This window comes from Petromyzon marinus, chromosome 6, assembly GCF_048934315.1.
Source record: "Petromyzon marinus isolate PM22_M1 ecotype Great Lakes invasive population chromosome 6, UKy_Petmar_22M1.pri1.0, whole genome shotgun sequence".
Taxonomy (NCBI): Eukaryota; Metazoa; Chordata; class Hyperoartia; order Petromyzontiformes; family Petromyzontidae; genus Petromyzon; species Petromyzon marinus.
Window position 1 is genome coordinate 7,130,264 of NC_133672.1, and position 25,869 is coordinate 7,156,132.

The following is a 25,869-nucleotide window of genomic DNA, read 5'->3' on the forward strand; positions in this document are numbered from 1 at the left end:
TTAAAGTGCTTAAGAATTTCCATAATTCCAAGAAATGCATGCACTCATATGAAAATGTTTTACATCGTTTATTCACTTAGTCATATACAGAAGAGTTTCTGATAAACAAATATTAACTCCTACGCATCCAATGTTTCCAATTTCAGATGCTTCATTTCTTGGGTTCCTCTTCAAATTCAGGCTCTGCAATGAGAAATATATAATTTAGAATCAACACTAATGAACATAACAAATATATATCAGTAAATAATAGAAAACTCACATTAATCAGGAACACTACCTGATAACATGAATATATTTAGTAGGATGTTCACAGCACAGAGGACAAAGTTTAATTGGCACAATTTGCAGCGTGGTGCTATGAAAAATGTGACGTTCACATACAAGCAGTTCTGTATTATTAGGCTTGTTCACCCAATAAATCCTCACTCAGCCTCAAGACTTTTTCAGAAGGAGTTTCTGCAATCAGGATAACAACTCCTATTTTCCCTAATTGAGTAAAAAAATGGCACACTCTTGAATAATGCCATGGGATGTCTACCGTCCACTGTGAGGCAGACAACGCAATATATTATTAGGGTTAAGACACTGGCAGTATCTGTTGGCTCGTAACACGAACCTCTGCGCTACCGCCGGGCTGCGTCACTGCTCTACTGCAAACCATGAATACATTTGCATAATTAGTTCTAGAGTCTTAAACAATGTAAGGCATTGATACATAACTGATGTGACACATTAAGCAAACAATAGCCATATAACAATTCAAAATAAAAAAAATGTAGGCTAACATTGCATATATCAAATTATATAACAATTACTTCCCATGCATATGTAGTTACCCTATAATCACAACACGACAATTTATAATCAAAACTACTACAGAATTTACAGAATCATACCACTACAGATTCTGCAGAATAACACAATTGGAGACTTCACAAATTCACAACACTCCCGATTCTATAATCAAACTACAATAGATTTCATTTACACCACTATGCTAAAAGTATGACAAAAGCCAACAATATGTTCATGAATTCAATATTAACCTGTAATCATGACAATTAATTGAACCGTGGAGGATGTCACTCATTACACTCCTAAGCCTGACGATGGCAGCGGCATACCTTTGAATGTCAGCTCAGGAAACTTGGTGAGATCTCCGCCTCCGAAGAGTCGCTGAAGCTTGGTCATCTCGTCGGCGAGATTCCGCTGAAATTCAGCACCGGCATCCACTGGCCCGCCTGCAGCCCTATCATCGAACAGGATCAAAATACATTCACAACACTTATAGAACACATTTGTTTAATATCTAGCCAATGGGGTTGTACAATGACGAGTGCAAAGCACTGCAGTCAGAAATTAACTATGGGGTCGATAAAATGTCTGCCATGTTGTAGGAATGGTGATTTTTTTACCACTGGTTCAGGGCTGTAACCTGGAGATTCAGTTCAGTTTCATTTATTTGGTATAGCCTTGTGAGCCATTCGGCTCTTGAATCGGGTGCAACCGCAACACACAAAAAACAAGAACAATAAAACATCTTAAAGTGACTATGTGACTTTGTACAAACAGAAAATCCAAGAAAAGAGCAAAATATTGCAGAAAAAGCACCATACACCAACGCTGTGTGCAAAAATCCCAGTGGGATGCAAGTCAAACAACATCAACCACAAGACAACTTTGAGTAAGGCCATCAGTCTAACTCCGTACTACAACAAACATGGCCAAACCAAAAAACTTTTCGAAATCACCAAAATAAGGCCATAAAAGCAATGTAACAGTGATCATAGGAGATGAGCTCCACCCCACACCTATCATGATATATCACTGTAATAAGCAATCTACATTCACCCGAGTGGCACCACAGCACTCTACTAATGTGACTGATGTACCTTTAAATGAGGTGAATGACTAGGCACTACATTATGTGCGCTGCAGAGAGCCACCAACCAACTCCAAACCCACGAATTTCTTAATTTCCTATGTGAATCAGCCGTTTTTCTTCATAGGAGCATATTTTATTTCAAGAACTGCTGCAATTTTATATCTTTTGTATTGTGATTTCTTAAAAATACATATGTTCAAAGTTATCGATGGATGGGAGACAACGGCAAAAACAGTGATATTTTGGGTGATGGCCCTTCTTCATAAGAGAGAAAGGACAGAAACGTGTATTTACAGTTGGCGAATGTATTTCACACTGTCGGGCGTTGAGAAAAATATTAACATTTAATAGTGACAAATATCAGTGTGCAATGCCAATTCCAAACGTTGCATTGATCAACTTTCTTAAAAAGTCCCATATGTATCAGGACCCTGTAGTGTAAGGTGTGATCTCCAACGGTAAACCAATCATTCTTTCATCTTCGGGTAAGTTTTTTGGTTTTCTATCGATGCTCGACCCACTTGCTCTTGGTGTTGTACTCGTGGATCTTGTCCACAAACAGCTTCTGGATGGGGTCCAGCTGGCGTGCTGTATTAAAGGCGACGGCCGAGAGGCCCAGGTTGCGGCGGAGCTGCAGGGCTAGAGTCGCCCGCAGTGGAGTGGAGCTCACGAACAGCCGCTTCGCAATCATTCTGCACAAACACAGGCGCGCACAAAACGCAGCTCCGTCACACAGCGACTGCCAATTCCCTTGAAGGTCAAGAGGTCGGCATGGCCAGAACCGTCTCAGCACAAAGCAGGGCCCCTGTGTGCAGACAGTGAGGAAGGAACGGCTTACTCAGCTGCAGAAGAGACACACTGAGAAATGCAAGGATAAATATAAGCACAAATACAAAGGAAGATGATACCGTTACAATGGGACACACAGCCATGGAGACAGACAAAATAGAAACAGAGCTATAGACATGCAGACACAAGAGACAGACACATATATAAACATACATATGGAGGCAGAGATAGAAAGAAAGACGCAGGCATGAAGAAAAGAGACACGCTTCAAGGGGTCACTAAAAATGCTGTGTGCGAACAAATGTTGAACGTAAGGACCGCACTGACGTCCTTGATGGTGGCACACGTCGCAATCGCTTCCTTCTTTTGCTAGATCCCTCAACTATTGCAAGGGCGACAACCCTTCATATGCAAGGTCTTGGACACAAGAGACGGACACAAGAGACGGACACATGAAGGCTGTCTCAGAGCCCTTTGGTCGCCTTACTCTGTCTGGGTGCCACTCCAAATGCCCGCGGCCGGTAACCTGCCCTCCCCAAACCGCGCAGCGCACGTGTCCCAACCCCATCGCAACCCTCATCCTTCTGACATTCCCGGCGCGACTGAACATTTTCCCGAGCGTCTCGAGTTGCTTCCCCGATACCTCTCGCCCAGAGGTCGCCGCGAAGCGCCGGACTCGGGCCTAGCCCTCGGGCCTAGCCCTCGCCTTCACAAGGTCGCGAGGGCCCACTACAAACCTCATCGACCCTCAGCCGCGGATAACGCGAGTGGGGGTGGCGGGTCACCACCTTGCGCGATGTCAAAAGCGCGTGTCCCCTTTACGACATCGCCTCCCGCCATGGGAATGTGGAATGTCCACCACCGGGCTGTTCAGGGGTTGAACGGAAAAAAAACGCGATTTTTTTTTGGTTTAACGCGACACCAGGATTACAACGAAATCCACGTTGACTCTTTAACGTCTGCACAACACGGGTGTGGCGCGTTCTTAAGGCGAGTGCCTCGGCCCATCATCAACACCGGGCGGCGGGGCCGATAAAGCGAGAGACTTACTTCTTGTTCGCGACTCCACCGCACTAAGACAGCCTCAGGGTTACGCGATGCTCGGAATCGACTCCGCGCTGCAGCCTCGATTCCTCTAGCGACTCTCGCACCTAACGATTCGAGAATCGAATCTACAAATGTATCGATCGATCCGTTTTCATTCACGTGAGTTTACGCAATGCAATTCATTCGCGAGGTCCGTACGCTTTTCGCCAGATTTACAATCGACGTGGGGTCGTCTAACTTCCCGCGAGCGTTGGCGATTGTCACCGCTTATGAATTGTTCATAAGCGGCAAAGGCCTTGTGCATTGAATCACGAATTGTGTCGTACGCGAAGAATCGACGCCGCGCTTCAGCCAAGGGCAGGAGAGTGACCCGGAAATGAGACGAAGCCGAGATGTCATCAACGTGTTCGTTTAAACTATTATTAATAATAATTATTATTATTTTTCTTATCCATCGCATTAAGTTCCAATTACCGAGTTAATTTAGTACAACGCAGTTGCAGGCATTTCTTTTTTTTAAACAAAATATTCCACGTAACGAGTCGTGGCCGCAATCGAGGGCGGGCCATGGCGCCCAGATTGATGAATCAGACTGCGGGAGAAAATCCGATGAGCTATAAAGCTCTTGCGTTCACAGATGTCCAGTTGGGGCGGGTCAGAACGTTACAAACAATTAAAAGAACACGACATGAGTGCAAAGTATAGGTAAACAAATAGCTTCAAATCTACAAATAAAACGAACCAAAATGTCAAGTAAAGCCCACTTAGCAATTTCTTTTCTTCAGGAGAGACCTGGCATTAAATGACAGCTCAACAAAGTGCGGAAATTTATAGCAAACAAAATAATCGAAATAAACGTGGGTACAGCGAATTACTACTTTGTGGAGTCTCTACTTATTGGCACCGGCACACGCACACAAGTGTCCTCGTACTCAGAGAGTGATTTTACAACTGGCATGTTGTAATATTGGGGGTCTGGCTTGTGGGACGCCACGATGCTCTTCTTTCCTTGCACAGGGCAACATACCGTGCCAACCCACACGGTTTTCCCCGTATTCTTGTACAGGGAAATTGAGTTTTCAGGTCCATACGGCGTACAACCGTTTCAATACGGGGGAAACAAATGTGTTTTTTTTTGTCTATTTCTTTGTGTTTCTCCCTTGTGATGGGACTTTGTAGGATGAACGTTGAGATTCGTAAGGGCACGGGGTGACCAATAAGGGCCTGGTCTGTAATAAGGTAGGGCACTGATATGGGGTTGACAGATATGCATTCGAACGCATTTATCTATGGCCAAAACGGAATCCACAGATTTAGCCTGGGCATACCACGGCATACAGCAGGCACGGGTTGTTTGGCACTGAGGTTCTCAACCTGGGGGTACGCGGACCCCTGGGGGCTACGTGGCAATGTCACCAAGGGGGGGGGGGGGGGAGGGGGTGTTGGTGCGCGAGGTGATGTATACATTTGTGAAGTTATATCACACACGAGGGTCACTGGTGAATAATCACGGAAGAATCTGGCAATATAAAATAACTGCGATCAAATGTTCATCCATATGGTAACTTAGAACGATATTAATGACCTTTCTAAACTCATTGATCGTAAACAGTGTTGCTTTCGAGGGTAAACAGCGAGCGAGAAGAAATAACGCCACGCAATGCAAGAGCGTCGTTGATTATTTTTCGCTTGCAATTACTGGCGAGTTGGGACACCTGGCCAAATGGGCAATTGGTTAAAATATTGATGTTCATGATTCATACATTTATTTCTCAAAACCATGTTGGATCGGGCAAGGGGGGGAGGGATACTCGGTTGAAACAAGTTTCAACAAGGAGTCGGGGGCCCTCCATAAATGACGTCACGCACCTAGTGGGGGGTCAGACATTTGTGACGATGTGTGACGAGGGGGGGGGGTTGAGAAATGTGACGTCACATCAAAATGCGCAACTTTAAATAAATATAGACAACACGTTCTACTTAAATATACGTTTAATAAATGTTTTCTCCTGCAACATCAGAGTGCTGTTATAATTCAGTAGGTTCACATGACATTGACTTCTCCAAGACAGAAGTTATTTGCAAGCCATCTGGCTACCATGAGAGATTCGTTCATGAGGCTATCCACATATGCAAACACAATTTCAACCGAGAAGATGGATTCTGGCTTAGCAATCATTGGAAGGATTTTATAAACCATTTAGGGTTTTAATTGATTGATCACGCTTAAGGTGGCTTTCAGACCGCATCCATTATTTTTCGTCTCCCCCTCCTCCTTTCCGAACATAGATGGACTCGTCCATCTGAACAAACTCTCAAATCGCTCTCCGTGGTGCTAACGTTAAAAAACCGCCACTTTTTTCAAATTTTCTTGCTGTGGTTTTCACACCTGATGATGATTGCTTGTGTTGCAGTCGAAACGTCGTGAAAATTTTATTGTTTTATATTTTTATTATTTTATTGTTTCCCTTCTACGTGACTTTACCGAAAGAACCAAGAATACGATTTGAATCATGTTTTATTTTTTTTGGGGGGGGGGGCGGGGGGGGGCGGGAGGTTGGTGACGTCATATTTGAAGGGGGATCTGACTTTTTGTAACACCGTGTGACGACGGGGGGGGGGGGGGGTAAAAATCGTCCAAAAGTGCGTGACGTCATTTATGGACGGACCCTCGCTAAAAAAAAAGTTGAGAACCATTGCTCTTGCAGGACTGGCTGACTTCACTAACACAACGTGCCGACTAAATGTACCGCTGCCAGCTACTGGACGTGTACGGTGATCCACCGGGGGGCGGCAAAAGCCAACTGAACGAACTTTGCGCATGGGGTTTCAGTCATTGCAGCCTCGTAGCGCGCCACCGCAGCAGATTTCGCTCAGAACGACTCCAGAGGCGCGAGTGAGGAGCCTCGACACAAAGCGGGCAGACAGAAGCCACGCGCGCGCAGACGAGCCGGTGATGTAATCGATTGCCCAATCCCTGCGGTCTGCTTTATTTTACGATTCCCCCCTCCCCCAGCCAATTATCGAGTGATACACGCGGGACGAAAACGAGCATCAACAGCGTGCGAGGAGGTGCCAACACTGTCCCGTCGATGGAACAGATGGGGATTAGTCCACGCCTGCTGTGCCGCCGTCTCCTGGCGAGCTGGGGCGTGGCACCTCGACGCCCGCCTGGACAGGAATTTCACGACATTTGCGTGATCCACCAACTCTAGACCCCCACAGTGCTGGGTTACAGGGCCACGTGCGTAAGCCACCGCCAGCCGCCCGGGTTTTGCTGTTGCACGTGAATGTGCCTTAGTGGTTTAGTGCGTAAATGTGTTTCTTCGTGCGTAGCTTCGCCGGCCAAGTCGTAAATTATAAAAATATGGAAATTGTGTTGTGCTCTTGCGGAACAACTGACGATGGTTTGGCACTGAACTTATGCAAACTGTGCGACCTATGAACATATTAAATGAACATATTAAATGCGCGGGCGTATGCACCGCAGTGGCTGTGTTTCGTATCGCTTCAGTGACGGGTCTTCTGGCAGTAGGGGTTCCCACTTTCAGTAATTTGCGAATTGTAAAATGATGTTTTGGTAAATTTGGACGACAATGGCTTACTCTTGCGAATGACGTCACTGGATCTTTTACGTCTATGGTGAAACGAAAGCCGCGTGTTTGTAGTATTAACCAGGGGGGCATGCCGAATTCACACCGCGATAACCGCACGGGAATCCGATAAGCTATGCAGCTCTTTTCACAGATGTTCATTAGGGGCGTCTCAGAACGTTTCCACAACAAACAATACTGAAACACGATCGGAGTACAACGTAGAGGAAAGGTAAATAAAACACTTACAAATATACAAATAAAACGACTCTATCTTACCTTACCACGCAAGATTATAGGATTATAGGATGACGTGTGGCTTTTTAAAAGTGGCTGTAATCTGGCGAATGGGAGACGTGTCAATGAGACTGCGTACCCCAAGGGCTGTAACGGAGATCTCTCCTCGTTATGAGAGATATTGCACGGACACGATTCGTGTTTACCTGGAGTTGGATGAAGCTGCGGTGTGGCGAGTTCAAATCACTGTTGGTCCACAACGCCGGCGTGGGACATGGCCAAGGAACATTACACAAACACAAACACGTCTTTAAATTTTGATTTAAAGCTTTCGTGACTGCAGTAATTCATATTCTTAGTTTTTTCGGTAAAGTCACGTTGAAGGGAAACAACAAAATAATAAAATATATATGAAACAATAAAACATTCTCACGACGTTTCGACCATAACTCAAACGGTCGTCTTCAGGTGTGTTGGTTTGCATAAATGTATTTTGAAACGGCGCATTTATTTATTTATAAAACGTTAAAAACATAAATAAATAAATGCGCCGTTTAAAAAGAACGTTTTTAAAGTTTTTATAAATAAATAAATGCGCCGTTTAAAAATAAATTTATGCAAACCAACACACCTGAAGACGACCGTTTGAGTTATGGTCGAAACGTCGTGAGAATTTTTTTATTGTTTATATATGTTATTATTTTGTTGTTTCCCTTCAACGTGACTTTACCGAAAAAACTAAGAATACAAACACGTCTTGTTCACAAAACGCCACAATTTTTGTGCTGCCCATTACACAACCCTTTACTGTACGGTATATATATAATAAAGTACAACTCCTGTATGTTAAAGCAAGTTAACAATTGTTATGGATTTTACTTAACATTTTACGGCGCTTTTAGAGGAGTTATTTGTTCTTCCATTTGTGTTAAAAATACTATTTAAAACTATGTTTTATTTTTGCAGGTAAGGCCCACAGAGCTATACAGCTCTTTTTCAGAAGCGACCAGGCCACAAATGATAGCTCAACGAAGTGGCTTTTGTTGAAATTTATAGCAGCCAAATACTCTAGATGCATGTTTCTAAATGTGGTGGGGAAAAAAAGCGCAGGACCCGGAGAAAAATCCATGCGACCACGGGGAGAGAGACCCACAAACTCCAAATATACAGCAGGCGACAGGGTCTGGGTCGAACTCACGACCTCCTGTATAGTTAACATCTCGCTACTCACGCGCTGAAATGTTATTCGCAGCGCGGTTGATCCTCGATGATTGAGTTGTGAGTCCAGAAAAGTCGAACCACCGCTGCGGAGAGCATCCCAAGGTGAGTAACAGAATCTGTGTCCAATCCCCACTACCTCGCCCTGCAGCGGCAACCACACTCAAGCGCACCTATCAGTTGCGAGCCCCGAGTAACGGGTGGGATGAGAGCCCTAATTCGAAGCGATGTGGTTGCAGTGATGTCTCTCTATGCCATGCGATACTATGCCAATATTCACGGGGATAATTACGCGATCAGTTTCCCAAAGACTGTTGCAATATTTTACTTTTGGTATCGTTTTTGTGCTTTGTGTTTCATGAGTACGAATAAAAATTGTTTAAGCGTTATTCAGCCGCAGTTCGCTCAACAAAACGTTTCATGCAAGTCTTCTAATCATTACAACTTTACAATCTGCGTTACTTGTAATGCACACATGCTGTCATTTGCACAATAAATACAAAATAAAGTATTCACACGGGACTACAATTACGACTGCATAAATACCGTGACATGCATGAGATGTATCGGACATCCATTGCAAGGTAGGGTTCGAATGTAAAAAAAAAACATTGTAGAAGAGTAATCTTGAATATGAAGTGGTCATGGTTGGGAATTGTGTAGAGCATGGAGGCAGAAAGTGGGTAAGTTAGAGGCGAGCACTGGAGTGGCATCCAAAAATTGGGAACCAATGGGGGCATTTGATGGCCGATAGTGGGAGACGGAGCAGGGCTTGGGACGGAGCCAGCAGAAGGAAGTAATTACGAGGGGCGTTGACCTCAGTGGCATCGACGGCAATAATCTCTCGACCCTTGGTTCGAAACGCCTTGCAACAAACTCCAGCGCAGCCGCTTTGCTGCAGTCGCAAGAGGAATGCCTTGGATCCGAATGCTATTCGCTAAGCACGCAGGGATTCGCCAACTCCGTTATTATTATCGGCCATGATCGACCCAATGGAAGCCCTCCCCAAGCCGTAGCCATCTCTCATGGCCCTGCGATGCAATATTACATCTGGCACCTGCACGCGGGCTGACCTCATTGCTCCTTCTATGTGGTGGACACCCTCTCGTTCTTCTCGACCACGGGCCATCGTCCCTTTCGTGTGTACTGTATGTACGTTGAACTTCTTTCGCACCGTACGTAGCCTAACCGCGCTAATTGTACGTGCGCGGGAATGACCTTGCCCTACCCATGAGGCCAACTAACTGTCTATAGATCTATTTGTGTTTCTCTGACATGGGTTTTGTTTGCATTGTTTAGCTGTTGTTTCGATTTCTTCATTAAGTTCCGTGTTTTAATCCACGTGTATTACCCGATAAGATACACTCATTAGAATGTGCTTTACATTATCACATTCAGTTTTCCAAAGACCTCGAACTTGCTTTCTCGTTGATCTCTTTTCATTATTTTCGTCTCGGTCTGCCTTGAATAACAGTTGTCCGAGATCAATCGTCATGAGTTTTGTATTCGTGTTTTCTGGTCTGGCACACAGAGTGCTGCGGTGCGGATGCGCTTTGCTGTACATAAAGAACCCGTTTTCCTGAACGGGGAAAATAAACATCCTCTATGACGAAAGAGCTTTAGGTAAATAAAAGTATCCACTGTTAATTGTGAACAAAACAATGAGACCTTGCCCGGCTTTGCAATTTCGGTCATCATTCGTGCGCTGCAGACTCGTGTTATTGGGCATGAAACAAAAAGCGAATAGCATTATATTTGGCTCAGAAACACTCTATTCGTGATGAGAATCCATGATCGTATTTCTAAATCGCGCCTCTTTTCTTTTTTCGTGTGTGTGTCGGTCACGATTCATCTGCTCTACCCACTCGGCGGGCGCGTGGGGGATGGGGGACGGACACGCGCGGAATAATATGCGACGCGTGACGGCGGCTCGGAGTCTGCCTCCTGCCGCTTATAAAGCCCTGCAAGGACATCGCCCCCCGGTCGATCGGCAAAGCCCTGGCCGAGCATGGCTCCTCCTGCGATTCGTGCTTGGAGCTTGGTGTGGATCGTGTGGCAGACATGGTAAACGACGGACGGCTCTGCCCGTGCGGTTATCGCTGCAATCGGTGTCAAATAAAATTGATATCCTTGCAACAAATGTAGGCTGTAACAATTGACTTGAAAATCGGTGTGTGCCACACACCGTTGTACATCTCGCCACGCGTTAATTATCTCGTCTGGTATACAGGAGGTCGTGGGTTCGATCCCGACCTTGACGCCTGTATATTTGAATTTTGCATGTTCTCCTCCTGGTCGCGTGGATTTTTCTCTGGGTCCTCTGGTTTTTTAGTCCATATTTAGAAACACGCGTTTAGAGCATTTGACTGCTCTAAATTTCCACATGATAAGTCGCTTCATTGAGCTATCATTTGTGGCCATTTTCCGATTTACCTCCCTGAGCTATATAGCTCAGTGGGCTTTACCTGGTAAAATAAACATAGTTTGGTTTAGTTTCATTGCTTAGTTTTAGTTGATGAGAATAACCAGTAGCGGAGTTGAGAGGAGGGTATTGCTTTTACAATTGAGAGTGTTTTTACTGAAAAGCCTCAACCAATGTTTGAATCGCGAAGAGTCCGATACGATTGGACTTTGGGGCAGTGAAATGGCCCAGCGGTAACGCGTTTGCCGCTTGTTAATATGTTCGCGGTGTGTATCTAGTAGGCCGCGCTGGTTATTACTGCGGGTGTGTTAACCATACAAACACGTGCCGTCTGTTTCAAAGTGGGCGTTAAAAATCCAGTGACATTATTGGCACGATCAAAATTTGACCAAATTTGAAAAAATGGCTGCAAAATTATATAATCGGAAAGCCATCGCAATTGTTGTCCCCCTACTGCAAAGACTTAGCATGAATGGGGACGTTTCGAGACTGGGGCTTTCCTGGGGGAAACCAAGTGGCGATGATACCAAATAAAATTGCAAGTGACTTAGGATTCGGACCACGGCGATGGCGCTTTGGGGTCGGTTCGCATGCAGGATGAAAGGCTACTGCAGGACTGTGAGCTCTGCCAATGAGGTCGGTGATGCCTTCATATCAGCAGTGGATAGACAATGTCTCATCATGATGGCTGTGTTTTTGTCTGTTACGAATGAATGTCCCGTGTGTGTACAGTATTTCTTTCTCCCAGGAGTCTGAACAGCAGAGGAGGGATATCGTGAAACGGTCAGGCATGGATGGACTGGATGAGTTGATAAAAGAGTCCAGCTATGATGGTAGACTCAGGCCTAACATGTATGGTGAGTGTGCAATTCACAACATTGCATCGTGAATGTAAGATACAGGATGTCAATCACTGCATCTGAAGAAGGGATACACCACTTCATTTTACAAAACTGTTTTCACAGCAATATGTTAGTTGATTTCTAAAACATTGCGATCCCTTCTGACCCTTACGTTTCGCGCATGCAAACTACAGACAGTTTACTCGAGGCGTCCAAAACGTATCAAGCCTGAAGCCGCCTGTTGGTTCAGCGGTAGAAGGGAGCTTCTCGCTAATTGGAAGGTCACGAGTTCAAATCTCGGCTGGGAGTTGACGCGGCCCATCCGCCATCCCTCTGGGGCCGATAAAATGAGGAGAAATATCTGAGGAACTCAACTTTAGTTGTCTGATGGATAGATTCTGTGCCGACATATGGGAATTAGGAATCGCCACCATTAGCTGTGCACGGGAGATGAGCGCTGTCTCCCTGCCTTCTTGAGCTGGAAATCACTTTGACTTCTGCTTAACTCTGAAAGGGCTTTCAGAGAATGTGGTATCCGTCACATCATTTTTTAGAGCCACTGCAAAGCCCGTTAATGTTGTGAAAACCGTTGTTGCGAATAGGCGTGGTGAAAACTTGATTAGAAGCTTTTGTGACTGCAGGACTTCTCTGTGTGTCTCTGTGTGTGTCTCTCTCTGCTTGTGTGTCTCTCCATGTGTCTCCGTGTCTGTATTTGTCTCTCTCTGAAATGTAATAATCTTTGGAAGAACGTAATCAACCAGGTAAAGTGTTAACGGTTGTGTTAGCCGACTCTCTGTGTTGCATTGCATTACATTTCTACGTTTACTAGGTTTTACTTTGTTTGTTTTCTCATTCATTCATACCTGATGATGGTTGCTTGTGTTGCAATCGAAACGTCGTATTTTATTATTTATTTTATTTCTACGTGACTTTACCGAAAGAACCAAAGAGGCGTGGTAAGTATCTCAATGTACCACTCCTCATAATTTAAGTTTTTCCAGTGTATTGGTTCCTCAATCGTAGGTTAATTGTGTGCTTGTGTAGTTGTGTAATTGTGTAGTTGTGTAATCGTATAGTTGTGTAACTGTGTATTTGATCATGGCCTTAGTGTGAGAGTTTGGATGACCTCTTCAGATGCCAATGAATGAAATGGGTTTCATTAAAAAATAATTAGGCGTGGTGGTGTTACAATGACCAAAGCACATGGAATGTACGTGATCTCGTCAGATCTTGGAAGCTAGGCAGGTTTGAGCCGGGATAACAGGAGAAAGCAGTGCATAAAAATCCACTGTTCTGTACTCCCTCCCACCTTCAACCCACGCTGATCAGCGGGCAAAGTGTGGCCAAGTATCCCTCATTGCCTGCAAGGTGTGGGGAAGCCCTCATCCAGAGGTCGATTGACAAACTCGGCAGTGCATATTATACGTTGGTATTTAATCCTCAGTTTAACACATAGGCTTTCGCGACCAATATCATCCATAGCACAGCACACCGCTGTGTTGGAGAGCAAAGCAACATTGTAAATGTTGTGGCATTGTAAATCTTGTGGATTTGCTCTCCAACACACCGGTGTGCTGTGCTCGTAACGAGTTGCCACGTTCTGTTGACGTGACAAACATTACTAATTGGCTGTGTCGGGTGGTGGTGGGTTTAACGACAGTTTTATATTTTTACGCGATCTCACCCAAAACATCTGTATAATGTTTAATCCTCGTTTGCCTTTTCTGTGTCTGTGAATTAAATAGTTAAAATGAATTCACCTATTTAAAATGTAAGTTCTAGCTGAACATGCACGCTGTAGTTGTAAGACTGCGTGATTGTAGCCGGCATAGTTTTTTTTATATATATAGGAAGTAATGAATTATATTTCCACCTCCCCAACCCCTCTCTCCCATATTCAGGGTCCCCAGTTCTTGTCAACTGCAGCGTTCTAGTGAAGAGTTTTGGGCCTATTGAAGAAAACACAATGGTAACAGCGCAGGCTGAGCTATCGGGTCACGGGGCCATGACATGGTCTGGTGACAACACATTCGCCGCTCGTTGCAGACGGTTCGGGGTTCGAATACAGAATTCCACCCTCGTTAATACTGTGGGTGTATTAACTGTAATAATATGCGCCGTCTGCATCACAGTGGGCATTATATATCATGTGACGTCATTCAAAACGTGTCGGCCATTGTGAATTTGAAAATAAAAACTGGCACATTATTGAATCATGGATAAGTGGAGTAATATCACAAATAACCCCACGGTTATTGGTCCCCCACATCTCCACGGATAAGAAGAGAAGTTCTCCTGTATCAGGAGTCGGGCTGAATTGGCGATTAAGTTTCACTCGCACATAGAAGACTAATGCACAAGAAAGCAACTAGCATTCGATTCACTTACATAAACATATCGCAGTCCGTGTTTAATTCACTAAGCAGCATTAATGGTAATTGCTTATGATGTTGACTGCAATAAATGCATGACTCTAAATTGTGGTTGTGTTGTGAAAGTGGAACTTTACAAGATATATGTTAAGTCCGATGGCACCGTTGTGGAATGAGCTCGCATCCACAAAATCTGCAATGTTAACCATCTAAATAAAAATCTATTTCGGAGAATGAATCAGTAACTACCAATTATTATTTACACTCGAAGTGCAGGTGACTATCACAATTATTCCAAATATACTGTGATAACTATGATGCATCTGAACGTACGAGTTGATTCTGTGTTATCGTGGTGCGCACCTATAATCCATCCAGCACTATGTCAGTAAGGGTTGATGAATCGTGTGGATAATTGTTAAACTCGCAAACTCACTGGGCTACAAGTTAGCCAGAAGATCACAATACAGCATGCGCATTATGGAATCCATCTGTGTGAAGCTTTGAGTTTATCCCCCCATGCACAGGGTTTCCTCGGTGTACTCCGGTTTCCTTCCACACAAAGTAAAACAATCTTAGTTACATTTTTTGTTGTTGCGAAACTGGACTCAAGATAGATGAGGTCAAAACAAAGGTCCCGTAAAATAACACCACTCGGTGACACGCTGGCTGTTGTCAGCTTCAGAGAATGTCTCTTTGAGGTGTAGAGACGATTGGCTTGATGATCGCGGCTACAACGACGGTGACAATCCTCGTGCCACGTGCGCGTGAATCATTTTGTGTTTATTTGTGCGTAGGACTACATGATGTTGATATACCTGCAGCAGAGCTGGATTGACTCCCGCATTGAGAGTATTTACTCTGCCGGCCACTATCAAAAGGACTTCTTGGACCTCGCCAACAACTACATCGACACCGTGTGGACGCCCGACCTCTTCTTTGAAAACGAGAAGAGTGCAGCGTTCCATAACGTCTCCGCGAAAAACAGGATGCTGAGAATATTCAGAAACGGAGCCGTGTTCTACTCCATAAGGTCAAATGTCTGGAAACGAGTGACATATGTGTACGTGTGTGTGTGTGTGTATTTTTATGGCGAGCGGTGGTGTAGCGGTTCGTGTGCTGTGCTACAAACCCGGCGACCCGAGTTCGGTTCCCGCTCACGGCCAACACCAGTGAAGGTTATCTGAACTGGTCCGGGGCCTCACCTAGGTCGACTCAGCCTCAGTACCTGGTGCAGTGTGTAAACATCGCCACGAGGGAGACAAAGGCGACCGGGCGTGGTGCTGGTCACCCACCCCTTCGTCTGCCATGCCAACATTAATCGGTGCTCGCTAACAACACTTGCCCCAAAAATCTGTTAAGGCTTTCATGTCAAAGTTGTGATGTAATAGACACGAGATAGCGCGTTTCTTGAATTGAGTACGGTTATCAGAGCTGGGGGAAAGAGGCCCTTGGAACGAGACGTTTTGGAACTATTTAAGCAACAATAAAATGGGAAATGTTTTGCTCGTATCAATGTAAAAAAATAAGAATAGGGTTTACCCTGCTGGCAATAAAGCAGGTGCTGAAATGTTCAAACACCAAATATAAATATTTTGCAATGAATCAAGTCTGCATTAACCACACGTACTTGTGGGAAAACAATGCAAACAAACATGCTCTGTCAAATAGAACACATTACCATAGCATGTCTGTTTGCATGGTCACCACAAGTACGTGTGCTTAATGCGGACTTGATTTCCTTTGCAAAAGGTTTCCATTTGGTGTTTGAACATCTTAACGCCTATACTATTTGGTTCTTTCGGTAAAGTCACGTAGGTATATACTAAAATAAATCACGACGTTTCGGGCGCAACACAAGCGTCCGCCACCTGATGACGGACGCTTGTGTTGCGCCCGAAACGTCGTGATTTATTTTATTTTATACCTACGTGACCTTACCGAAAGAACCAAAGAGTATGAATTCCTGCGGTCACGAAAGCTTCAAATCAATCTTAACACCTGTTTCATTGCCGGAAAGGGCATAAAACCTAACATAATAATTAGAATAAAGAATGCGTGGGTGCGACGTGTGGGCAATCCAATGAGCGCGTGCACGCCGTGAACACGTGCTGCAGCACGTGTGGATGCGCGTGCCCATGTGTTGTAGGAACAAAGGCGTCGGCCACACTCGCACAATTCCCGGGAGATGTGTGGTTTTAGTCTCCGCGTGGCATTCTCCACATTCGCACGAAACAAAAAGCGGTTCGTTACGCGCCTTGTCTTTTTTCCAGATTGTCACTGACTCTCGCTTGTCCTATGAACCTGGAATATTATCCGTTGGACACCCAGGAGTGCAGAATAAACCTGGAGAGCTGTGAGTGACACCGCAATGTGAAGATAATAACAAACATTGTAGGGTTTGTAAAGCGCACAGTTCACGTTCGCTCCGAGCGAGCGAGCGAGAGAGAAAGATTCAGAGGCACGGGAAACCACAGCCGAGCGGGAAGACAGGTCAGAACGGGCGCTACCAACACTTGCACAAGTTCTGTGGCCCTATATTGGGATGCTTCACCAACTTACTTTCTGAGAGAGTTTATATGTGGGAGGAAACCCACGTGTGCGAGTGAGGTAACACTCACTTCTCCGTCCGTGTGGATATCAATCCGCTTGTTGTACTGCCGTCAAACTCTCGCCGTATGCGCAATAGGGAGCCTTCGACGCCTGCTGCCAGGGGAGGGAGTTTCACGAATTTGTGTGATCCACCAACTGTCGTCACGTTCAGCGCAGCTGGTTCGATAGCGATTCGCCAGTTTCATTCAGCCACATGCCACCCCTGACAATGCCTACCTTCATTGATCTTTTTTTTTCTCTGTATTCGGATTGTGGATAATTATAACTTTAGGTTTTTAGACCTCCGGCCCACACACAATTCACAACTATGGCGGTGCCGTAGGCAGCCTCTGGGTTTGTAATTGTCAGTCGGTGAGGGCAGTGGTTTCGAACTGCTGCTGCTCTGCAAGGCTCTGCAGAGAAGTGGTTCGCGGAGCCTGAGTATCGCATACAATCTTGTTTTCACAGAACACCACAATTTATGACTGCACGGTGCCTGCGAAATTTTAGTTTGAGGATTAACCGGGGTCTGCAAGCTGCGTTGAGAATCACTGATTTAGAATGTATATATAGATACTCTGTACGCGTTCGACTACTTGCGTGTGAATATATACATATGAAAGAACATCCCAACGATACCGTTTGATTTCTATTGACATCCTTATGCATTTGCATTAATGGTATTACGTTGACTGTGTTTTGAGATTCACGTTTGTGGGTTTTACTGTGGATCTACCAGTTGGATACACGACTCAAGACCTAATTTTCCAGTGGGATGAGAACGAGCCTCTGGTTGTAGCTACAAACCTCTACACTCCTAAGTTCAAGCTGTCTAATCACACAGAACTGGGCGACTGCTCCAAAGAGTACTTGACTGGTAAGCACTTTAAGAAATGAACCTGACTCTGATTACCCTGCACTTCACAACCCGTCGAGGCTGCCTCGCGAAATGAGCGCAGCCGTGATGGGTTTGACGCTTCCAAGTCGTTTATGTTTTTTAGTACATCCGACAAAGAGATAGAGTGGTGAAATCAGGCCATGTGCAGGTGCTGGATGGATTGTTTCATCGCAGGAGCGTGCAAGGTGGTGGCGGCTTGTGGAGGCCTTTATACAGCGGTGGAATGGCCATGGGCCATGTCTGATGATGATAAGTTGGTTCTTCGATTGCCATAAATTGGCCAGTTGCCGTCAAGTGGTGCAATGTCGCTCTATCATAAAGTTAAGACGGCTGGATCCACCGATTCCATGGCAAGGTGTGGGACAGAACCGATGAAAGCCACGTCAGCAGTTTTAAATTGCACCCAATGAATGCGTGTTGCATATATCTTTGTTATGCACAACAACAATAATGTGTTTTTACGTCCTATTGCCATGAAGTAAAATCAAGCTAAGTGGGCCCGTGATGGCCATTGGTGGAGACTGACGTTAGAATAGTACCCAAAGAGTAATGCGCCTCAGGAAATTGCCACTGCATTGCGACAAAATAAGTATGTTGAACTTATTTCGCACCATATGTAGCCAACCATGTTAATTGGAGGTGCGGGAAATATGCCTCCTTTCCATGTTTGACTCTCGACAAAAAAAATACCACGTGGGCAATTGGAAGAAGGCATATGTTGTCTACGTATTTATTTTGCTACTTTTATTCCGATTATGATTTCGTGCACCGCATAGTGAGGAGTAGTGTGCAGGTGTGAGATGATTTATGGCATCGCAGGACCATCATGGTTATACTGTGGATGCCAACTGGCTTATTTGCAGGTACGCATTCTTGCATCAACGCCACCTTCTATCTGCACCGTGACATGGGCTACTACCTCATCCAGGTCTACTTTCCCAGCTGCCTCCTGGTCATCATCTCCTGGCTCTCGTTCTGGCTCAGCGTTGAATCCACGCCGGCTCGCGTGAGCCTGGGGATCACCACCATCCTCACCGTCACCACGCAGATGACCTCGGCGAATGCCGCCCTGCCCAAGGTGCAAATCCTCATTTTCCACGCCGCACACCCTTCGACTCTCTTCGCTTTTCGCCGACGTGTGGACCATCCTGTGTACAAAGCCAAAGATCCCCCCATATAGCCTTAGCAGACTGTAGGGGAGAGTGCTGTTAGCGAGCACCTTTCAAGGCCGGCACAGCACATGAGGGGGTGGGTGGCCAATACCACGCCCGGCCGCCTTTGTCTCCCCAGTGGCGATGTTTACACATCGCACCAGGTACTCATTTGAGGCTGCGTCGGAGGCCCAGGACCGGTTCAGATAATCGTCACTGCTGTTGGCCGTGAGCGGGAATCGAACCAGGGTCACCAGGTTCGTAGCGCAGCACGCTAACCGCTACACTACCACTCCCCATTACACACACACTACACACACACTACACACACGTAAACACAACCTTGTGCGGCGATGTGGCCAACGCAGTTTCGCGCTCTCCAGCCTGAAGACCTGGAACCAGTTGCCGACAAATGTTTGGGATCCATCAGTGGCGTAACTGCATCATCAGCTCCGTCACATGGGGGGGCCCCAATATTTGACTTGTCTCGCACGGTCACACCTCGGCTATATATCGCAGCTCCTCTTGCCTAATCACATCATTACGATCACGGTCTCCAACATGTGATGCTGTAGGGGTGCTCCGTTCTCGCAAAATTCCGCCACCACTAAATGAAAGCATTTTTGTAAGGGGGGGGGGGGGGTAAGGCACCCCCTGGCCCCACGCTAGTTACGCTACTGGAATCCATGTTTGAGTCCGAGCCAGTTTTGCAAAAACACTTCAAACAGTGTTGATAAAAAACCTCTCGATTATGGATGACATTGGTCGCGAAAGCCTGCGTGTTAAATTGATCAAAGGAGCTGACTGTGTGTGATCAGCACGGCGCAATCGTGATGGATTGGACTCATGAGAGTGTGTGAGAATAAGGGTGCAGACTTACAGCATGGACCAAGAAACACGGGCACTGCTCAACATTTTTTTAAAAGTCAAAACCTCTGAAATGTGAGGACAGCACAGAGGCTGAGTCAAGTGAAATTAGTTTCTTGCATATAAGTGCCACTTTGCGGGAAAGTAAACGGTGGTTGTCCTCGTCTCCCCGCCATAGTAATGTGGAACCTCAAGGTTGTAAACAAGAGATGAGCACCGCTTAATTGCTACTTTGAGTAAGACTTCACTTTGACTCTTGAAGCTGTGATAAATGGTTTATGTGCGGAGGGGGCATTAACCAACAGCGGATGTACAACGGCTGCTGATGATGATGAGCCGAACTCGCCGCACTGCGCCTAATGCCCACGTGTCCCCGTGCAGATGTCCTACATCAAAGCGATGGACGTGTGGATGGCCGCGTGCCAGGTGTTCGTGTTCGCTGCTCTTCTCGAGTCCACCGTGGTGAGCGTGACGAAGCAGCACGTCGTCAGTGGCAAGGCGGAGACCAGGGATCAGGTGCGGGCGCATTTCGCTGATTCGCTGTTTTAGATTCAAGTGGGTTTTCTCTCGATTCTGTCTGTAACTAATTGTGTAAAAAAACAACAACGTATGTTGAGTTTTTTTTCATGCTGAATCTCTCCGAATTATTGTGTAACACGTTTGATTATTCTTTTTTTCTCATGCATACTTCTCAACTATTGGGTAAAACCGTTTTTGAAAATGTACGCAAACATTTTGTAACGTCAAGTTTAATCCAGAGCTAAAAACAGAGGGAGGGGTGGTGTTATGGAGAATCCAAATACAAACTCCGATTTGCAAGTCTTTCAGTGTGCAGGGCTTCTTTATTCAGGGACTTGTTTTTCAATCCCTTGTACGACGTGGTGGGGTATAATCGGTCTCGCTCATTGGGCAGGGTCAGACAAAACGTCTAAGCTCGTGTAAGTCTTGTACTAGGCAGCTAAACGTACGACCTCCGTCGTCAATCAGCCACATGGTTGGTTCATCTCCCAACTGACAGACACTGACAGCAACTGACAGACACTGACACCAACTGACAGACACTGACAGCAACTGACAGACACTGACAGACACTGACAGCAACTGACACCAACTGACAGACACTGACAGCAACTGACAGGCACTGACAGCAACTGACAGACACTGACAGACACTGACAGCAACTGACAGCATCTGACACCAACTGACAGACACTGACAGCAACTGACAGGCACTGACAGCAACTGACAGCATCTGACAGGCACTGACAGACACTGACAGCAACTGACAGCATCTGACAGCAACTGGCAGGCACTGACACCAACTGACAGACACTGACAGACACTGACAGCAACTGACAGCATCTGACAGGCACTGACAGACACTGACAGCAACTGACAGACACTGACAGCACCTGACAGCATCTGACACCAACTGACAGACACTGACAGCAACTGACAGGCACTGACAGCAACTGACAGGCACTGACAGCAACTGACACCAACTGACAGACACTGACAGACACTGACAGCAACTGACAGCATCTGACAGGCACTGACAGACACTGACAGCAACTGACAGCATCTGACAGGCACTGACAGCAACTGACAGACACTGACAGACACTGACAGCAACTGACACCAACTGACAGACACTGACAGACACTGACAGTAATTGACAGGCACTGACAGCAGCGAATGTGGGCAAGGCTCATTACAAAGCGTCTAGGATGTTGCATAAACCGTCGGTGTCTTGCCCATCTGCGTGAAATCTACCAATGTCACCCGCTGATGATGTTTCTTACAACGATGGTATGATGAGTAACAGCCGCCCGTGAACAACGTCGTGAAATGTGACCGTGTCCACGCAGGCCCGTGAGAGATCGCTGGTGCGATCCCGTCAAATCGACTACATTTCACGCGTCCTCTTCCCGCTGGCCTTCGTGATATTCCTCACCATCTACTGGTTCTCTTACAAGAACACACCCTTCTTCGATTAGCGCTGCATCAAGAGAGAGTCCCTCCTCTGCTGGACATACTCGACCGCGCCTTTCAATGTTGAGCCATACAACGCGCACATTGCCCTCCACGTTTAAGTAATGCATTGCCACGATGCGTTAAAAAAAATGAAATTACTGTGTGGCGGTCTGCGGACCGTGGCCCCCTTGGGCGAGGTAATCTGTGGATAAGAGGCGTTTTGTGCAAAGCGGCTCACGTGCAGCATTTCGTGTGTGCAACCGCATCGGTCTACATAACCAAAGCGATACCCAGGTTAATAACCACAGCGATACCCAGGTTCTCACCCCGGTTAAACAACATTAACTTGACAGAACATGGGCGAATTACAGTGGGATTTCGCCATGTATTGCTGTAATAAATGTGGCAACTGAATCATTATCATGGTTGTGGACAATATGAGTACTGTAGAGTATAACAAAATAAACGAGCAGAAAATTCGCATCGTTCACACATCTATCGCTCCATGGATAAAAAAAAACTAATTTACTTAAACATCCCATCAGCCATGCGGCCTTCTGGTAGTGCATAAATTAAGCTACATGTATTAATTAATCACAAACATTGGTTAATCACAAGCAATGTAGGCACTACTTTCACCATTCAGTGTCTCATTTGGATAGTCAGGCTTGACATCCAGAGTTAGGCTTGTCCGGAATTTATGCTAGTGAACTGTCAGATGTTTAGATATGGATCTCGGTTCAATGCAAAACGTAATAACATGTAACACAATATAGTAATTGGCGTAGTTATAGAGACTATACGTAACAAAGACTCTGACGTTTCTAAAAGTGTTTGAAATAGATGGCAATATATTCCCATACTCATCTGCTTGGGTTTTAACCAGATCTAAATCGTATGACCATATTACTCATACTAGCTTGTTTGCCCGGCCTAGGACGGAAGCTGGAATATTTACGAAAAAAACTGAGCAGAGTATAATTGTATCATGTGTAAATTTAATGGCTGTGAATCTTGCACGAAAGTATGTCATCAAACACTTCATTGCATTTCACTGTAGCGCTGTATTAATGGCAGTGATTCTTGCACTAAACTTGTCATAAAACACCTCACTTCATGTCACTGTAGCACTTTATATAACTGACCTTCAATTTGTTGAAATTCACTGCTCTGATACTTTATTCTCTTCTGCTTTCGGTCGCTGGGGTTGAAATAAATTGGAATTCGATACAATATCTGGAAAATCACCGAGAAATGTCTATTTTAGCATAATGTAGAAGCATAAATTAGACTTACTGTACCTTTTGTCTCAAGTGCTGAAGAAATAAAGACACCAAATCCACTTTGTTGCTGCGTATAATTATTTATTAGATTCACTTTCAATAAATAAACGTCAAGCTTAAAGCGAATTTGTGAAAAAAAAACATTCTTTCCGCTCGACCTTCTTCTGCGTGAGTGTAAAAATCCACCCACTCATGAATATTCATGACGGGGGGGGGGGGGGCTGCGGCATATGGAGTGACGTCACGCGCGTTACACACAAACAGACATTCTTGGCTCATGATAATACTAATTTCGATTTAGAACTTTCGTGACTGCAAGGATTCATCTTCTTTGGTTCTTTCGGCAAAGTCACGTAGAATGAGAATAAAAAATAATAAATTGATAAAATAAAATAACGCAATAATATTCTCACGACGTTTCGGCCACAACACAAGCGGCCTTCATCAGGTGAAGGGGACGAGACTGTGTGGAGGACAGCACTCCAGCACTCCAGCGCTGTCCTCCAGACAGTCTCGTCCCCTTCACCTGATGAAGGCCGCTTGTGTTGTGGCCGAAACGTCGTGAGAAGATTATTGCGTTATTTTATTTTATCAATTTATTATTTTTTATTCTCATTCTATGTGACTTTACCGAAACAACCAAAGAAGATAATACTAATTATTTCGTCCCTGCACTGGCTTCCTGTAAAGTACCGAATTGGCATCAACATTCTACTTCTCACGTCTCAGGCCTTCAATTGGCTGGTTCCTAGATATCTCACCGTTCTGCTCAAGTTTTATGTATTACCGCGAAAACTTAGGTCTGCTGATTCTGGTCTACTCATCATTCCATAGACAAGACTGTGGTGGTGGTGGTGGTGGTGTTATTGTTGTTCTATGAGAGAAGGAGTATTCAGCAACCAGGCTCCGCGATTGTCAAATCCTCTTCCTCGGTCCATTGAGGATTCTGAATCTGTTTCACTTTTTAAATCACCGTCTTAAAAGGCACCTATTTGTACTCCAGGCTTTCCCTGTAACTTAAGATTAAAACATATTTTTCTTGTCCGCTTGGATTACTCTGCAACTATTATATTTCGCTTTTATCACAGTTCTTAATTTTATTGGGACTAACCAGAGTCGTCATTGATATTGTTGTTATTATTATTTGCTTTCTATTTCGCTTTGATTTAACCTATATTTGGGAGTGTAGTTTTATTTGTATGCAGAGCCCTTTGATATACTTCAATATAAATGGCGCTTTACAAAATAGAGGTTATTATTATTAGTAGTATTATGATGTGGTAATAAAGGGTTGTGCTGCATGCTTGTCGCCTTTTTTCTCCCTGTGTGTTAACGACGGCGTATGGAGCAGGTGCACACACACACACGTAGATGCCGTTGTGTAGTCACACACAGGCAAGTTCATCGTTGCTTGCTTGATGATGTCTCTCCAAACGTAAAGACTGCATAAACGTCTTGCACACTTATACCATATTGCGTATGTCATAGTATGTAATTGCAAAGTCGTTCAGAAAGGCTAACATTTTCATGAAGTGAATCACATTTCGGAATTGTAACAGATAGTAAATGTGCTTAGTTACCACCAGCTCGAATCAGCGTTGGTCAAGAGGCCAAGTTTATAAATCACCATTGCATTAAAACGAAAACTTAAATTAAAATGTGTTTTGTAGCTGTGCTTTAGTTTAAACACTTATCAACACCTGAATTTTGTGATTTGAAATGTGAAGGCTGAAGGAAATTATGCTCAACGGTCAAGTTTTTCAATATGCTCCACCCCTGTCCACACAGCAGTATAAATGAATGAGCAGATCGTGGGAGGTGGGGGGAATGGGGGTACTTCCAACTCTCCCAACGCGTCTGGTCGACGTGGAAGATTGGACCAAAAACACTGCGGAGCTCACTCTTGTAAACGCCCTTCCACCAGTGAGCAATTGTAGGACATTTACCTGCCACCACCAAAATTGCGTTTAAAATTCCACTCGCGCCAGAATACAAACAATTTCTTGCTGCAGGCCACGCACAGCGGTCACTGTGGGCTGTGGAGGTCACCTGGTGCACAGGTCATGGCCTCTGCAACTTAACTTCGCCTTTTACGAGGCCAGCGGTGGCACGTTCGTCGATTGAGGTTCACGGTTCGGTTCTGCATGTCACCCTGGTTAATACTGCTGGGTTTCTTTTTTAAACCGTCAACACACGCAGTGTGCTTCAGTGGACGTTCAATATCCCGTGTTCTCTGCAGAAACGTAGGCTATTTGGACCCAGATTTAAATACGTATGCGCAAATCACTTAATTTGGACACACAGCAGTCGCAGTTCCCTACTGTGAAAACTTCGCAGGACCCTCCTCAAATAGAGTTCCTGGGTAAACGATTGCGGACAGTGGAGAGGGTGGAGAGCGATCGACCGACCGATTCAGATTCAGCATTTGGAGAAATGGCCGTGGCAACTATGCACTTGTTGTCCTCACAGGCTCAACCTTCCTTGCTATTATCGTTATCGTCTTCAATGCGCGGTGCCGTTTGTTGCCGAGAGAGAAAAAAAGCAACAATTGCGTGGAGAGCGACGCTTATGTACCGCAAAAGGCACGGACGCTTCTGTCTTTATTTGGTTAATGAATCAGACGAACCGCGCGCCGTGATTGTGAAGCCACGCGGTCAAAACGCAAGGCGCAACATAGCGCGAAAGAGCCACGGACCC

General features: G+C 45.3%; 2 protein-coding genes across 8 annotated transcripts; one reads left to right on the plus strand and one right to left on the minus strand.

The window, feature by feature from the left end:
• Window positions 1–53: 53 nt before the first annotated feature.
• ATP5PF (ATP synthase peripheral stalk subunit F6) lies at window positions 54–3,883 on the minus strand. 2 transcript variants are annotated; one of them, XM_032948210.2, is made up of 4 exons: window positions 3,728–3,883; window positions 2,410–2,580; window positions 1,128–1,252; window positions 54–183 (listed from the first exon to the last, which is right to left on the minus strand). In XM_032948210.2, exons 2-4 carry the CDS (start codon window positions 2,577–2,579, stop codon window positions 152–154), a joined length of 327 nt encoding a protein of 108 aa, XP_032804101.1. In that variant the 5' UTR covers window position 2,580; window positions 3,728–3,883; the 3' UTR covers window positions 54–151. The 2 variants fall into 2 exon arrangements, with proteins under 2 accessions (XP_032804101.1, XP_032804102.1); XM_032948211.2 differs by lacking the exon at window positions 3,728–3,883 and adding an exon at window positions 3,466–3,484.
• Window positions 3,836–23,231, plus strand: LOC116939606 (glycine receptor subunit alpha-2-like). Of its 6 annotated transcripts, none has more exons than XM_032948206.2 (12): window positions 3,836–3,883; window positions 6,741–7,549; window positions 8,521–8,877; window positions 10,304–10,836; window positions 11,927–12,051; window positions 13,938–14,005; window positions 15,206–15,441; window positions 16,682–16,764; window positions 17,740–17,877; window positions 18,762–18,976; window positions 20,298–20,432; window positions 21,784–23,231. In XM_032948206.2, the coding sequence occupies exons 4-12, from the start codon at window positions 10,781–10,783 to the stop codon at window positions 21,910–21,912; spliced, it is 1,185 nt and encodes a 394-aa protein (XP_032804097.1). In that variant the 5' UTR covers window positions 3,836–3,883; window positions 6,741–7,549; window positions 8,521–8,877; window positions 10,304–10,780; the 3' UTR covers window positions 21,913–23,231. The 6 variants fall into 6 exon arrangements, with proteins under 6 accessions (XP_032804097.1, XP_075920981.1, XP_075920966.1 ...); XM_076064866.1 differs by having other exon boundaries at window positions 6,741–6,968; window positions 7,472–7,549; window positions 8,521–10,836; XM_076064851.1 differs by having other exon boundaries at window positions 8,521–10,836.
• Window positions 23,232–25,869: the final 2,638 nt, after the last annotated feature.

Bases quoted from the DNA above. Each gene is read 5' to 3' on its own strand.
- LOC116939606 (XM_076064851.1), top strand. From the start codon at position 10,781: ATGGCTCCTCCTGCGATTCGTGCTTGGAGCTTGGTGTGGATCGTGTGG. The intron at 14,006-15,205 runs GTAACAGCGCAG...ATTTGTGCGTAG, and splicing joins CTATTGAAGAAAACACAATG to GACTACATGATGTTGATATA. The intron at 17,878-18,761 runs GTAAGCACTTTA...GCTTATTTGCAG, and splicing joins CTCCAAAGAGTACTTGACTG to GTACGCATTCTTGCATCAAC.
- ATP5PF (XM_032948210.2), bottom strand. From the start codon at position 2,579: ATGATTGCGAAGCGGCTGTTCGTGAGCTCCACTCCACTGCGGGCGACT. The intron at 1,253-2,409 runs GTGGGTCGAGCA...GTTCGATGATAG, and splicing joins GAGTACAACACCAAGAGCAA to GGCTGCAGGCGGGCCAGTGG. The intron at 184-1,127 runs GTATGCCGCTGC...TTCTCATTGCAG, and splicing joins TCCTGAGCTGACATTCAAAG to AGCCTGAATTTGAAGAGGAA.